This window comes from Folsomia candida, unplaced genomic scaffold, assembly GCF_002217175.1.
Source record: "Folsomia candida strain VU population unplaced genomic scaffold, ASM221717v1 Fcan01_Sc008, whole genome shotgun sequence".
Taxonomy (NCBI): Eukaryota; Metazoa; Arthropoda; class Collembola; order Entomobryomorpha; family Isotomidae; genus Folsomia; species Folsomia candida.
In genome coordinates this window covers 595,932-610,875 of record NW_019091200.1, presented here as the reverse complement: position 1 = coordinate 610,875, position 14,944 = coordinate 595,932, and the positions used below count along the sequence as shown (strand labels likewise).

The 14,944-nt window shown below is 41.0% G+C and overlaps 6 protein-coding genes across 7 annotated transcripts; 2 read left to right on the top strand and 4 right to left on the bottom strand.

The window, feature by feature from the left end:
• The first annotated feature begins 7 nt into the window (after positions 1-7).
• On the top strand, positions 8-1,996 carry LOC110853542 (E3 ubiquitin-protein ligase RING2). The gene is made up of 6 exons (XM_022101817.2): positions 8-192; positions 296-533; positions 599-752; positions 816-1,246; positions 1,319-1,455; positions 1,531-1,996. Exons 1-6 carry the CDS (start codon positions 178-180, stop codon positions 1,768-1,770), a joined length of 1,215 nt encoding a protein of 404 aa, XP_021957509.1. The 5' UTR covers positions 8-177; the 3' UTR covers positions 1,771-1,996.
• Positions 1,997-2,137: 141 nt separating this feature from the next.
• On the bottom strand, positions 2,138-4,611 carry LOC110853539 (splicing factor 3A subunit 3). Its single transcript, XM_022101813.2, has 9 exons — positions 4,425-4,611; positions 4,173-4,220; positions 3,541-4,089; positions 3,329-3,468; positions 3,059-3,241; positions 2,804-2,987; positions 2,612-2,722; positions 2,439-2,529; positions 2,138-2,360 (listed from the first exon to the last, which is right to left on the bottom strand). The coding sequence occupies exons 1-9, from the start codon at positions 4,518-4,520 to the stop codon at positions 2,227-2,229; spliced, it is 1,536 nt and encodes a 511-aa protein (XP_021957505.1). The 5' UTR covers positions 4,521-4,611; the 3' UTR covers positions 2,138-2,226.
• Positions 4,356-6,433, top strand: LOC110853540 (citramalyl-CoA lyase, mitochondrial). Of its 2 annotated transcripts, none has more exons than XM_022101814.2 (8): positions 4,356-4,487; positions 4,751-4,888; positions 4,975-5,112; positions 5,230-5,307; positions 5,360-5,482; positions 5,554-5,758; positions 5,852-5,965; positions 6,031-6,433. In XM_022101814.2, exons 1-8 carry the CDS (start codon positions 4,485-4,487, stop codon positions 6,300-6,302), a joined length of 1,071 nt encoding a protein of 356 aa, XP_021957506.1. In that variant the 5' UTR covers positions 4,356-4,484; the 3' UTR covers positions 6,303-6,433. The 2 variants fall into 2 exon arrangements, with proteins under 2 accessions (XP_021957506.1, XP_035710196.1); XM_035854303.1 differs by lacking the exon at positions 4,356-4,487 and adding an exon at positions 4,540-4,662.
• LOC110853538 (SRSF protein kinase 3) lies at positions 6,318-9,370 on the bottom strand. Its single transcript, XM_022101812.2, has 7 exons — positions 9,123-9,370; positions 8,723-8,979; positions 8,382-8,595; positions 8,050-8,296; positions 7,805-7,966; positions 7,155-7,734; positions 6,318-7,047 (listed from the first exon to the last, which is right to left on the bottom strand). Exons 1-7 carry the CDS (start codon positions 9,167-9,169, stop codon positions 6,497-6,499), a joined length of 2,058 nt encoding a protein of 685 aa, XP_021957504.2. The 5' UTR covers positions 9,170-9,370; the 3' UTR covers positions 6,318-6,496.
• Positions 9,371-9,520: 150 nt separating this feature from the next.
• Positions 9,521-12,067, bottom strand: LOC110853130. Its single transcript, XM_022101373.1, has one exon. It carries the CDS (start codon positions 12,065-12,067, stop codon positions 9,521-9,523), a length of 2,547 nt encoding a protein of 848 aa, XP_021957065.1.
• A 238-nt stretch (positions 12,068-12,305) lies between these two features.
• Positions 12,306-14,885, bottom strand: LOC110853294. The gene is made up of 6 exons (XM_022101544.2): positions 14,343-14,885; positions 14,113-14,250; positions 13,447-14,015; positions 13,179-13,364; positions 12,750-13,095; positions 12,306-12,682 (listed from the first exon to the last, which is right to left on the bottom strand). Exons 1-6 carry the CDS (start codon positions 14,452-14,454, stop codon positions 12,570-12,572), a joined length of 1,464 nt encoding a protein of 487 aa, XP_021957236.1. The 5' UTR covers positions 14,455-14,885; the 3' UTR covers positions 12,306-12,569.
• Between the last annotated feature and the right edge of the window lie 59 nt (positions 14,886-14,944).

Below are 14,944 nucleotides of genomic sequence, written 5' to 3'. Positions count from 1 at the left end.
ACCACCACAATTCTCCGCTCTTCTCACAAAATAACAAACACAACACACATCTACTTTTTTTTAGATTGTTCATATAATTACAAAACATTGTACACTTAATTTCGACGCAGTTGAAGAAAAGAGTGCATTTCCTTCTTGTCGCCAGATACTAGGAAAAGACAAGAAGGGAATAACAGCATGCCCATGGCTGGTGTAAGTGGTTACCTTAAAGATAACTACAAGAGATAGACATTGTATAATAATTAATGTTAATTTGTGTATCTGGTTTATTTACACATTGTCCCCTCAATTTCAGGCCACCACACCCAACACCAACGCCGGAACCAATGCTGCGACCGGCGGCAGCGGCGCGACGCCCGTAACGGCGCCCGTCTTGTCGAAAACGTGGGAGCTGAGTGACTACGAGTTGCATAGAACCCCACAGGAAGCCATCACTGATGGGAGCGAGATTGCCGTTTCGCCACGCGCTTTACACTCGGAACTTATGTGTCCAATTTGCTTGGACATGTTGCATGAGACGATGACGACAAAAGGTGTGTAGATATTGCCTACTGACTGGTCTAGATTGAGTAGATTGTAAATTATTTTTCTGTCCCAGAGTGTTTACACCGTTTCTGCGCCGAGTGTATCATAACTGCGTTACGTTCTGGGAACAAAGAGTGTCCAACTTGTCGCAAGAAACTCGTATCCAAACGATCTCTCAGACGGGACCCAAATTTCGACATGTTAATCTCCAAAATATATCCGTCACGGTGGGTGCAAATGAGGATGATTGATTATTAAAGATGGTCAGATTATCAATTATTTTATTGTAGAGAGGAATACGAAGCCCAGCAACAAAAGGCTATCGCTCGGCTTGGCAAATCTCATAACCAACTCGCACTCGCCACATCAATTGAGGAAGGCATGAAAGCACAACAGTCTCACAACCGGAAAATAGCAAAAGCAACCAAAAACTGTGGTGGGGCTGGAAATAATAATAACAACGGAGACGTTCTGCCTCCCATAACCGACTCACCCACTGGAGGAGTGGTAGTCGGGAATGGAGGGGTAGGAAATTCAACGCCGTTGGACGGTCTCACTCTTCTGAATAATGTTATCATTGAACCGTCGGATGGAGCGAGCGCGGCACATGGGGCACCTTCTAATTCCAATAATGGGATGGGGGGTGGTTCTGGAATTATTCCCCCAAAAAGTGGAGCAAGTAGGACTAATTCGATTGGAGACAATTCTTCAAATACTTCCGGTAAAATAAATCAAGTTACTAATAAAAAAGTATATGTATGCATTTGTACTTATTTGTTTCTGCTTTATGTAGATGAAGTTACTGAAGTTGAGCTAGTTTTCAAACCTCATCCAGACATGATTCCATCCAGCTCTGGGGGAGGAGGCCAAGATTTCCCACAAGTTTCCCAACTTCAGACACGATTTATTAAAACATCTGCCAACGCATCGGTACAAATATATTTACAATTTAATGCGTTATAATTGTTGTATTTGAATTTCTAACTTTTCTATATTACTCACTAGGTTGAGCATCTCAACAAGTATTTAGGAATGCGACTTGGTTTAGAATTGGACATTGATACAGACAAGGACAAAAAGAGCCATATCGCTTGTTCGACGTGGATCGCACCCAATGGAAATTTTATCCGAATTCCTCATGGTCTCACGTTGGGACAAATTTGTGACAAATATTGGCGATTTAACAAACCTTTGGAAGTATTTTATTGTGTTAATTATGTAAAAAAAGATGAAATCTTCGAATAGACTAAGTTTTATAATGTTATTTGTATTTGCGTTCGTTGCATATTATGTTGATTTTGTTATATGCGTATAATAGTTTTTAATATAGTATTTTATAAGTACTGGACTATGCCGTTGCAATGTTTTCTGTCATTTAGATGAAACTTGAGCATATAATCTTTTAACGAAAACCTTGTAATATTTATTTGTACATGCATTTTTCGTCCCGTATTAAATCTGTAAAACAAACCTTTCTTTGCTTGATTTTTTTATCATATGTACATGCAATATGATGCAGAGAATTATGCAATGCAATTTCCCTTCGCACTTTTGATGAATCTGATGTATACATAAATGTGTAAATTACAGATTCTCCCACCAATAAAAAGTGTCAGAATTTATAAAATGTCATTTTAGTTTTTATTATTTCTGATAAAAACATAAATCTACAAAATTATAGCATAATATTAACAACGGTATTTACAAAAGACCCTGTCGTTTCAAATCTTCAAACGTTTTCTTATTAACTACGTTCCCCATCGAGTCTTCAAATTCTTCTTCCACTTCCGGTAGCCATCGTTCTAAGGTTTTCTGGTTTTTAATTTTATCCCACACTGCAACACAGGTAATTAATTATTCGGTTATGCAATTTATGTATCGTTCGTAATATCTAATTTCATGACAAAACTCACATCCTAGTGCATCCTCAATCATGGTCACATTAGCAAAATGGGCCGTATTAGGAATACCAAGACATCGCATCCCATGAGCATGACGCCATTCCTGGTTGAATAAAATATCAAGAATTTAGAAACAATGCATTCATTTTAAATAAGCAGTAATATCTAGCAGTCAACCAACTTACGGCAAAATGACGCTGAAACGCTTTCGGCCCCTTGTACGTAAAATTACCACAAATTTCACAATTGTAACTGATATTGAGACCATGCAATTTGTACAACCAGTATGGAATTGGCTGAAACAAGAGTAATACATAAATCAAGTAGTCCAATTAATGTATTCACAATAATTGTAAACAATTAATATTGGGTCATACTTTTCCATCCCATCCTAACGGAAGGTTCTTTGGATTGTATGGAATATCGTCGTCATCGTCCTCATCAGAGTGATCGGGTTCATCTTCTTCCTCAGAGTCCTCCTTCTCTCCCGCTGTCCTAGCCTGTTTCCGAGTTACATTTTCCTTTGTACCCGCCCTTTGTTCAGATAACATTTCCGCAAACCTGTAAACAGATACAATTTCAAATATATTGACATCTTTTCTCCCACCAAAACAATTATTAATTTTATGCACCTATAAATCTGTGATTCTAGAGCTGCAATATCTTTCTGTTTTTCAAAATCTTTTCCTTTATCCAGTTTTTCTACTCCTTTACGATTCCTTCCGCCTTTTCCTTTGGCAAATAAGGTTGGGTCGATTTCTTCAAAAGATTTACCTTTCGTGCTAAACAATCTTTGAGCTCGTTCTTCCAGCGTGCTACAATTACATATTCAGTGATTTGATACTTAATTGGTGCATAATGATTAATTTTTCAAATAATAAATCCTCCAAAAAATAACTTACCCTCCACACTTCATGTCCAATGCCATTAGTCCAGATTTTAATCTGTCCAACCCCAAAGTTGCTAATTCTTCCCAGCTTGAAAACGCGGATAGGTCAAGATGCGCCCCGGTATGTGTCAAAGCTCCAGTATGAGTCTCTTTCTGTCCACAAAACCACCAAAAATTACTTCCGTTTTTTACAATTCAAAATAAAAAATAATATAATCCACTCACCGGCCACCCCGGAAATGTACCAGCTTCCCACTGACTTTCAAATTCCATCTTGACGTCTTCCATAATGTCATCGAAATCCGAGAGTGGATTAATCCTTGTTAAAAAGTCGTACAAATATTCTGTCAACCCTTCCAAGTATTTCCTATATTCGACTGATCCTTTCTTATCCCTCCCAATTTCAAATAGACGATCAAATTTCTCCACGTAAGAAATATAATCCATCCTTTCGGCTCCTTTCAAATTGACAAATTTTACATGATGTTCTACCAAGTCTAAATATTTTCCATATCCTTCTTCATCCGTGAATTCGACCAGATTCATGTACTCTTCGGCATTTGAATCCCTCATTTTTGTAAATTCTTCAAACTCTACAGACATTGGGACAGAAACTTCGTTTGGGTGACGACGATGAAACTCTTTGATTCCTTTTAATCTGTTGTAAAACTCAACAAACTCATTCGGGCCGGATAATGCTTGAACTTCTTCTTTCCTTTGCATATCATTGTCCTCATAGAGTTCTTTGAGAGAATCGGTGCATGCCATGTATCGCTATTTTTAACATAAAAATACCAAATAAAATCATATTGAGATTTATCATATCGTCTCATCAATAAAAACTGTGTTATACTCACATCCAACAACATCCTCACCCGGTGTTCAGAGTTTATATGGTCTCGATGCTATATTAAAACCAGAAAAAATATTTTTTATTGTACTTCTTTTCAATTTTTCATAAAAATTGGTCATCGAAAATTAAAATTTCCATCTTCATTCTAATTTCATGGCGTTGTAGTCTTGTCTTGTCCAGTCATTTCGTGGGATTTTATTTCAGTGTCAAAAACTGATCAACTGAACGACGGACGAAAAAGTGTTTCAAAACTTACCGAATTTTTCTTGTGAACGAAATCCTTCACCATCGTGTCCACACAGCGTTCCCGTTCCTCATGGTAGCGTCTTTGTTGCTCTATTATCGTTTCCATTTCAAAACTTTTGTAAATCTGGTTACCTTCCGGAAGAAATTTTGCTTTTCTTGTGCAAAGAGTGAGTGAGAGACGCACTGTTTTACGGCTGCCGGTGTTCGGGGTGAAGGCAGATTGTGCAGTATTGCGTACCACGTATTGAGTATGCGCGTAGCGTCTAATTCATGAAAAAATACATAAAAATTCGAAAATTCATGGCAAAGATAATTTTATTTCACACTCTTTTTTAGACTCTACTTATCAGAACATTTTGGAGGACACGATGTTTCAGTCCATCCGTAATAAGCGCAGTCGGAAGAGGAGGAGGATCGTTACCATTGTCATGGGTTAAAAATCGAACATTTGCAACCACACCGATTTCCGTAATGGTATGCCTTATAGTATTAGTAGTGTCTTTTGAAAATGTTGCAATTTTTAGTTTGGCCTTCATTGTCAAGCTTTTTTCTATTATTAGACTGGAAAGAAATATACCCCACGGCGCGCAGTGATGTACGTTCCAGGCAATGATGTCCGCAAAATAGCAAAGATTCCTACGTTGAGGGCAGACTGTATCGTGCTTGATTGTGAGGATGGAGTCGCCATTAGTAAAAAGGTGTCACCAACAAATAATTTACTACGTAACTACATGCATGCATTATGAATTTGGCAAGTTGTTGAAGGTAGGAATTGATGAGATGCATGCAGATAATAATTATTATTAATCTTGTAGGTCGACGCTCGAAAAAATATTCGTCAGATTCTCGACAACAAGTCAATTCCCTTGGAAGGATCCACAACAGAACTAACCGTAAATTCAGTAAAAATACCCTTATATTACCTTATAAAATATTTACCCTTAGGTAAGGGTAAATTCGGTACAAAGTGGTCTCTGTCAAGAAGACTTGGAATGTATCCTACCAACTGAGAATCTTCCGAGTGGGATTCATCTTCCCAAAGTGGATTCGGTCGACGAACTCAAATGGGTGCACAAACATACCGTAAAACTGTTTAACCATGAATTGATTTAGTTCTGAAATTCTAACAATTATCTCAGTTTTTGGAAACTTCTGGGAAAATATTGAAATCCTCCGGACGTAACCAGAATGCTACGAAAATTAATCTCATTATATTCATCGAATCTGCCCAAGCCATTCTTAATCTGCCCAAGATATGTCAGTTTGCATGGGATAATGTGGACAAGTCTTACTTTATTCCGGACGCATTAGTGTTTGGGTCGGATGATTATTGTGCAGATATCGGTATGTATGCAGTTTAAAAATAATCATATTTTGGGATATTGAAATGTTCTAATGCAAAAAGATGTTTTAAAGACTTAAAATTTTTTCATCTAGGCGCAATCAGATCAAAGGAAGGTCATGAACTATTATACGCTCGCCAATATTTGGTCATGGTGGCCAAAGCGTTTAAACTCCAAGCTATTGATATCGTGTACATAGATTACAAAGGTGGACATTAATTCCTCTCAATTATATATTGACAAAGACAGAATCATCTCACTGGTGTCCTATAGATATTGACGGACTTCGCCTCCAATCCATATCAGGATTCCACATGGGATTCACTGGAAAGCAGATAATCCACCCCGGCCAAGTCCTTCCATGTCAAGAAGCATTCACTCCCCCTCCCGAAAAAATTGAATGGGCACGAGAATTGATCACTGAGTTTGAAGCACACTCGAAAGGGGGAAAGGGAGCATTTTCCTTCCGTGGAAATATGATTGACATGCCTTTAGTGTTACAGGCTAAAAATATTGTGGAATTGGCCCAAAAAATTAACAAGTAGGCAATGGACGAATAGTATGTAAAGAAAGAGTCAAATTAAAGCAATTTATTTTTTTGTGAGAGTTAGTTTGTACATATGTATATCCAAATAAAATATGTAGTTCATTTCAAATTTTGTGACCTACAAACAAATAGCTGCGACGATAACGCGAGTTACAAGTTTTTTAGGAAATCTTAGTGATCATTACCCTCCTGCTATTGTTCTCCATCGTCGTCACCTCCGTCAACTTCCTCTTCATCCTCCTCCTCAATTTTGTTCCAATAGATGATGTCATTCGTCGCCTTGATCCACGGATGGTTCAAACATTGTTTGGCCGTGGCCCTCTTGTTGACATCAAACTTCAACATGGGTTCAATAAATGATGCAAATTCTTTTGCTGATTGGTCATCCCAGAAATACTTTTCAATTAAAATATTTTCCAACTTCCAAGGCTTATAATTCTTGACATTCTTCATTTTTCCTTTCGAGTCGAAAAAGTCCTTGGAATACTTTCCTGAGAGGGCCATCTTCTTGGGAATGAGTCCCAATAGTTCCTGCATCAAGGCGAGGTGATCTTCATCCCTGGAGTAGCTTAAATTTTTGCAAGCATGAGGTTCAAAGAGAAAGTCGCCCGTTGCAAGTTCGAATGCGATACAAGCGATGCTCCAAATATCGGCCGAAGTGTTGTACTTGTTACCCAGAATCACTTCCACACTGCGGTACTGTCGGGTTTGAATGTCGTCAGTATAGTGGTGACTAGTGGGGCCTAAAAATTTGGGAAAAATAATTCATCATAAAGTACAGAAATACTACTGAGCGGTGGGTAGCAGTTAAATAAGGTGTATACGATTGTGACGTATTATAGAAACTCACAAGCATTGCCAAAGTCTGCAATTTTGACCACAAAGTCACAAACTTCTTTGGCAGGGTTAGGCTTTGAGAGGGAGGGTGGGATGGGTGGAGCTTCTGATGCCGATTCTCCTTCAGAGGACGCAGGGTCCATGGCATTCGGATTATCGCCACCTGCACCTTCACCACTAGTAGAAGAAGTAGGCAATTCTTCCGAATTTGTCGTTTCTTTTCCCGACATTGATTCTTCATTCTGTTTTTTAGCTTTCTTTTTTAATTTCTTCTTCATATTCTTTGAGAGTGGCTTTGTAGGATGAGTATTAAAGTCGGGTGGAAGATTGCAGAGAGAATCTGGACTGTATGACAATCCATGTTTTTCCCAGTAACGAGCTTCGTCGTGAAGATGTTTTAAATCTTCTTGGTCACCTTGTACAAGAATATTTTCCGGCTTGAGGTCAGTATGAATAATGAGACTCTTGGTGTGGAGGTAGTCTGCCCCCTCCAAAATTTGACGAATGATGGAACGCACATTCATAATTGGGATCCCTTTATAGTTTGACGTGGTGATTAATTTGAGGAGATTGGGGCCGACTGCTTCCATGACCTGGTGCACATGAGGATAATATTAAGACATCAAAATACACTTTTTGTAATTGTAATAATTATTCGAGTACCATGCAGACGTGTGTCCCATGCATCCCACCCACTTTGAAGTCATCTAAAAGTTGAACAATTTTATCCCTGTTTGGATCAGCAGGGTCAGCTTGGTTGATTTTTCTTAACAGTTTAATTTCATCCTCGGCACTTTCCGTGTACGTATCTTCACTCTTGACTACCTGCCAGAAGCAATTAATAAATTGTAGCTTCCAATGAATAATTAACCTCAAGTTATATTTGCATATTGAAAAAAGGATCTCACCTTCAACGCCACATACTCTGAAAGTCCTTTCGCCTTCGCGACACTGTCCGAACACAGCCAAACTGTTGAGAAATGTCCCCATCCCAGTTTTCTAATAACTTGGTAGCGCTTGTTGTACACGTCGCCAATTTTAACTACGTGATAACCGCCCTTCCTATAATCTCCAGGCGATTCTTGCTCTTCAACTTCCTCTTCGATTTCTTCTTCTTCTTCCGAGGTAACTGAGGCTTCGTGTTCTTCGGTCTCACTGTGCACAATTATGACATCAAAACTAGTATTATACCCAGTTCTAAAATGTTATGTCTAGTCGCTAATTTGTAGTAAAAGCATACCTTATTTCAACTTCTTCCCCATCATCGTCTCCCTCTGTCTCTTTTGTCGCGACCTTGTTGTTGTTAAGATCATCATTATATGTGTTGGTGATGGAGTTATCGTCACTATTATCAATCCGATTTTCTTGTCCTTTTCCTTGTTCCACGCTTTCCATCTCGGTATTGGAAGAATCAGATTCTTGGTCTTCCTCCCTGTCGGTGGCCGAGCTCACACCTGCGTGATTTTGAATAATCTCAGTACACAAATTGTCGCCGGTTGATACCGGCGACATCATTGATATGATATCGTCGCCAAGCAATACAAAAATTGACGACAATTCCAATCTGTCTAAAACGCTTACTTGTTGATGATCCACTACTGCTACATGTTGACGACTCGCTATTTTCATATTCTGACTCGCTGCTTAACTGTCGTCCACTATTTGGATAGTAGAGTCTTCCACCTGCCGAGCGAACAAGCACACCCACTTTCTTTCGTCCGATTTTAGGAGGTGGTGGTGCTTTTTTTATCGGCAGACCTGCCTTCTTTTTTACTTGTTTGGCACGCTTCGCAAGTACGCCACGATTTGGGGGCATGTTGTTGTCCTCTTCAGAATCTCTGGAAAAATTATCAAAGTAAAAAGGGGGTTTCTAAAAACTAAAAAGAATCAAAGTTATTTCGTCAGTCGTCTTTGTGTGGGTCGGCCAAAGATATTTTAAAGAAGGATTCGTCCTAGACACATTTGCTCGCATTTTTCTTACCCTTCACCAAAATTGGTCTGAGATTTGGTAATTGAAATCAATGCCATGGCTTCTTGGTTTTAAGAACTTGAGTATATTTTATATGTTATCATTGCACTTTGGGGTAAAAACTTTGTAGTTGGTAAATTAAAAATTATATTTTCCAAGAGAGCGAGCGTACGGCTGGAGTCGAGTGTTAAAAGTACCTGGGCAAATGAAAAGAGGAGCGATGCCCTCCCTTTATCCAGCCACGATTGAACTCTCTCGACCTCGATTATCAGTTCTTTCAAAAAAAAAGTCTTCCAATATTTCGAAATCAAAATTTATAGTTCAAAGACCAAATGTTGTGTAATTAATTTGTTAATAAAATACACTTATTTCTGTACAGAGTAACAATGTCTGTAAAATACATGGTAGTTTTAGATATAATAAACTTCATTAAACTTTTTTCCTGGTGGAAGTGTCCCCAGGATTGAAGCTACATTTCCACGTTGAACTGTAATGCCGAGTCGCTGGAGGAGAAAAGTTGTGGAGCGTGGTTCTCCAGTCGCGGTAGCGATCCGTTGTCCAATCTCTTTAATGAAGGATAAGCCCTCCTGACCCCATGTACCTGTCGTCTCAATTGCAACGGGCATAAAGATTAATCGGTCCAGGAGAAAGGCGTACAATTTTTTCTTTCTATCTTCTGCCTTTGTTGCTGCTGCTCCTTGGTGGCGGACTGTCTCGGGGAGATAACTAGGTGCGAAGGTGTCAGCGCAGGTAAAATCCCACACAAGGGATCTTCCTCTTGCCCACGGAACGAGAGTCATCCCGTCTGGATGCTTTCCGTCTTGGTGTGAACATCCGGGTGGTTCAAGGATGCAGGGAACATCAGCTGATCGAAGCGCCCTCGCGATTACGTCGTTAGCGGCTGCGTGGCGAGACCACCGACCAGCACTTCGTCGGCAGGATAAACCATGATATCCTCGTGAACTGACTTGCGCTCCACACGGGCAAGTGTGGGGTTGACAAACATCGCAACCTAAACGGAGGGAAATTGCGATGCGAAATGCCTCGTTCGAGAGAAGGGTGCCGATTTGAGGAGATGGGAGAGCGTTGAGCCATATTCCTGCATATTTGTCGCGAAGAGCACATAGGCGAGCCGTATCTTCAGACGTGGCTGCGGCGACGACTAAGTGGGACACTGTGATGTCGATGATGGGGCGCTCCCATGCTGTCTGTAATCCTCTCACTGTGTTGGGAGGAAGATTAGTTGGGCCAAGAGAAGTCCATCGTTCCTCTCCTTCCGCAATGGCGGCATCGGAACCATGTAGGTAAACCGGAAGAATTTGTTCCATTAGGGGTTGGGTGCTGTAGACTGACGAAAGAAAGCACGGTATCGCTACATCTTCAGCATGTCTGACCCCAAGGCCACCTTCTTTCACGGGTAGAGAGGACTGCATCCATGCAGCCTCCGAGAGTGAGCAGTTAAGGATCCCCTCCAGGGCGTCCTTGAGTGTAGCGTCATAGAGAGCGAGGGCCTCCATTTTTCTCCACGACGGTGAGCATCGGAGAAAGTATATTAAACGAGGTATGGAGATAGAAGCTCGGAGGAGGAAGAAAGCTGAGTGGGCAGATATTTTCTTGAGACGTTTGGAGAAAGTTGCCAATTGCTCCGTTTTGGCAGCCAAAACCGCCTCCATGGCTTCGTTGGTAAGAGGAGAACCTAATAATGTTGCATTTTCTCTAGTTATCAGTTGGATTCCTGGGGCAAAATTTTGAAATTCTTGAAAAATCTGGGTGATGGTGTCGTCGTCCGCCCCCAATACTCCAACCTCATACTTGTTGTGGTTGAGATAAAGCCCCACTTCTTCACCCATTCTGGAAACTTTCTCAAGGGCTGCTAGTACCGTTTCCGGGGTGTCTGCGATAGTCCCGTCGTCGAGATACCATGCGTTTAGCTCTGTGTCCAAAGTCTTGATTATGGGGTGGATGACCAAAGAAAACAGAGAAGGGCCCAAAGGGTCGCCCTGATGACAACCCAGAAGCGAAGGGAGAGATGTTGTCCCGAAGAAAAGTGATGACGGGTTAGCGTAGCATTGGGACACGAACGGGAAGATTGATGGAAAATTATCACGAACAGTGTGCAGTAGAGTGTCTCTTCTCACTTCATTAAATGCGTTCCTAAAATCAATTTTAAGGAATGCTTTGGGGGTGTGGTGAGGGTAGTTGTAGTATACACGGGCGGCATGGGCACCGGTCTCAGCGCCACCTTTTATTCCAACGCCTAACTGATGAGGTGAAAAGTGGTCGATAAGTTGGGGGGTAATCTTAGCGAGGATGACCTTGGCGGCGAGTCGGCGCCACGTATTTCCCACCGCGATGGGTCTGATACCCCCAGTCTTCTTCCTCAGCGCCGTGAGAGATGCTCCGTATAATATTGGGCACAGCTTTGCAGGGACTTTTCCAGCAATCACATGGTTGAAGAAATCTGTGATTGCTTGGGCGAGGTGTTCTCCTGTCTCCCCCTGATTGCAGCTGAGTAGGTCCTTTAGAATTTGGGGTCTCAAACCATCGAGTCCTCCTGCCGAACCTGGGGGGAAAGTGGATACGGCCTTAGCTACTTCAGGAACGTGTACTGCTTCAATCACGGAGTCATCCGCTAGTGGTTGTGGATAGTTTGTGGGCTCTGGGTGTACCGGGTGCTTCTCACGGAGGACGCTTAGAGTGTCATCGTCGTTTGGGGCTATGGTGTCATCAGAGCAGGCAAGACGAATTGCTCCTCGAATGTCGCCATCTGCGAGTTTGGCCTCCACTTTCTTGACAGTTGAATCAATTTGGGGGCTCCGTTGCGAGAACTGGCGTGGTGGATGTGGTAGCGGGATGGAGAAGTTATTTTCCCATTCAGAAGTGCGGGTCTTCACCCATGTGGTCAGATTTTTTACTTGTTCCGATTTTTGAAAGACCAAATTATTTAAATATAACATTTTTAAATTCGGAACAGTTTTAAATGTATAAAAATTAATTCATTAAATTGATTAGTTGTAAAATTTTTTGTCAAACAAAATTTTCTCAACCTTTCATCGTAATTTCATAAAATCATAAAGTAAAGGTTAACTGTTTCATAAAATTAAAATTTCAAAATGTACAAATGCATTGTTTTAAATTACGGTTTGCATATACAAGTAAAATATATGCAATTACTTTTACTCATCAATTCAACAATTTGGGAATTCTTACTTTATTATCTGTTTATTCAATCAATTGTCCCTTCATTATTCGCATAATTGTTATTACAATTTATTATTATTATAAGTTTTTAGGTGTTATCATTAAGTGACAAAGTTCACTTTCAATCTTATTCTTATGTAAATCCATCTTTCTTATTGATTTTTGGCTTTGATGTATTACATATTTGTATTTTGATAATCTTACAAATCTCGTTATTATAATTTCGATCACGTTCTTCTTATTACACATTCAGTCAATTTAAAAACGATCTTCAAATTTTGGACACTTCTTTTTATTCCTGTGATGATGATGTTTCTTCATTCTCAGGAGGGAAAGACTCATCGAAACAGCTTCCTCGTAACTGGGTGGGGCTAGAAATTATAAAATTTTAAGCTTTTTTGTCACATTAATTGACTAATTTGTATGTAATTAACTTACGGGTCTCGGCCAACTCTGGCGTTCCCGTCCGCACGTCTAATTTTGCCGACCTCATGTGAAAATCGTAGGAAGGTGGTGGTTTTGCGGATTCGACCTCCAACCGACGCCGTCTCCTCAACGCCTCCTCACTCACGCGTCCCCCAGCCTCTGGGGGAGGAGGGAGGAGGAGAAAGTTCATCGCATAGTCCTCGTCACTCATCGAGGACGTGATCCCGTGGTGATGATAATAATAACTTGACGAGGATGCCATCAAGCTGGACAGGTTGCTCTCCACAAAGGGCACCGTTCCAATTATCACTTTCACGATGGAAGATAAAGTTACATTCTCGGAAATGATGACGTCAAACTAGTGAATAGAAAATTGGTAATTTAATTTAATGGTCATACATATTATACCGTCATCAAAATCATTAACAGATTATGACCCACCTGAACAAAGTATTGGAGGTCGATTGCCCCCACAATCCCTGTTCCCAAGCCGGTTGGTAGGACGTGTGGACAAGGGAAGCTGTGCGTCCAAATTTCTCTGCCATGTGGCCCCACGCCAGGACCCAGACATCTCAATAGCGTTCGGCAATCAACTTTACAACTTTGGTCGATTTGAAAGTAGCTATTCTGTAAAATCCAGTAATCAAAGTGGGTCGTTAATTTTAAAATCTTCAATTTCTCTTATTTAAAAATGTAATAAATCTCTTACCGCATTTAGCACCGCCCTCGCCCCATTTAAACTCAGCCTGGATCTGTTATCCAAATCCACCTCGAAATGGATGAGTTGATCTGGAACAAAGGCTGTTTTTGGGAGTCGTACACGCAGTATGACCACTTCATTGTGTGGATCGCTGTCAACGTTTAGTGAGGAGGACGAAGGGACGGCAGGGGAGGAATTTCGACGCGAATATAACGATGACCCTCCCGATGCACTCGGGCTTATCGGAGTTGGAGTCCTACTACGACAAGAAGATCCGGGACGTGCACTGCTCAGAAAGTATTTCCTCTCGTCGACCACGGGAAGTTGGAAGTGGACGCTTTGGTCATTTAGATCCAACAAGGGCGCCACTTGGATCGATTTTGTTGCACCGATATACATCTCTCGAAATGGTTTTCTAATAAAAACGACCAATTTGTATGAAACGTGGCCAAACGTTCCATTGAAGGAGCAGGGCAAATCTTTTGGCAATTTGAGGAGGAATGGGTAACGGTGAACAACGCCACGGGTTATCATTATAGTACGTTTCGAGACGAGGTTGGCCAGACAGGATGGTTCTCCTAAAAATCATGCAATTTATAATGCAAATAATTTAAAACTAAATATTTTTGGGACAAAATCTTAATAGTAATTTTTGTTTAAATTTCAACTCCTCACCATCATTATTTCTATTCATCAAAATTTGGCAATCACTATGAAACGCGACGTCTTCATTTCTCGATGTCCGATATGGGTTAAAGAGTCTCGACGCGTCCCAATCCACTTCCACTTTTGAAGCGAGTTTTACGCTAATTCCTGTAAACACATTATTCAAGTGAGTACATACTAACTGTTACAATTTTTTGCTAGGTGAAAGCTTATCAAATTGTATTCAGTCTCATACTCACCATAAACCTTATCGGACCATGTCGTGCTCAGTACTAGAACCCCCGAAACCACTCCACCTCCAACGTAGTACGGACTTTCGTCCTCCAAATGGATAGCACATCGCAACACCATCCTGCTGATCGTCAATTCTGAACAAACTCAACCGAGTCGTCCTTTTAACGAAACAATTCCATCCTTATCGTCGTCGTCGTCGTCGTGGTTGACCAAGACCTTGAGATTGGGCGAGGAGGGGAAAAGCAGCACACAACTGACTCTGATTTTCTGGTGAGGAGGATTCGGATTTGTGAAACCAGGCAGGACCCATCAACGGACGGAAACCACCATCCGTGGTGTTTTGCTGGGTACCGTACATATCGATTTTTCTGCGTCGTCGGAGAAGTGTATTTCTCTCCGTGTGTTGTGTGTGTTCAGGGTCATCCTGGTGATTCTGGGACGTATATAAGAAGAGGACACCATAGCACGACTGGTGGCAGGCAGCAGTCGCGAAAGAGTGAAAGAGAAAGCTCACCCAGTTCGGGTCGCAATTCTTCAGTTTAGCATCCAGTGAGAGTATCGTAATAGTAGAAATGGTATAAATAGGAGGATAACAGAAATAGTTTGT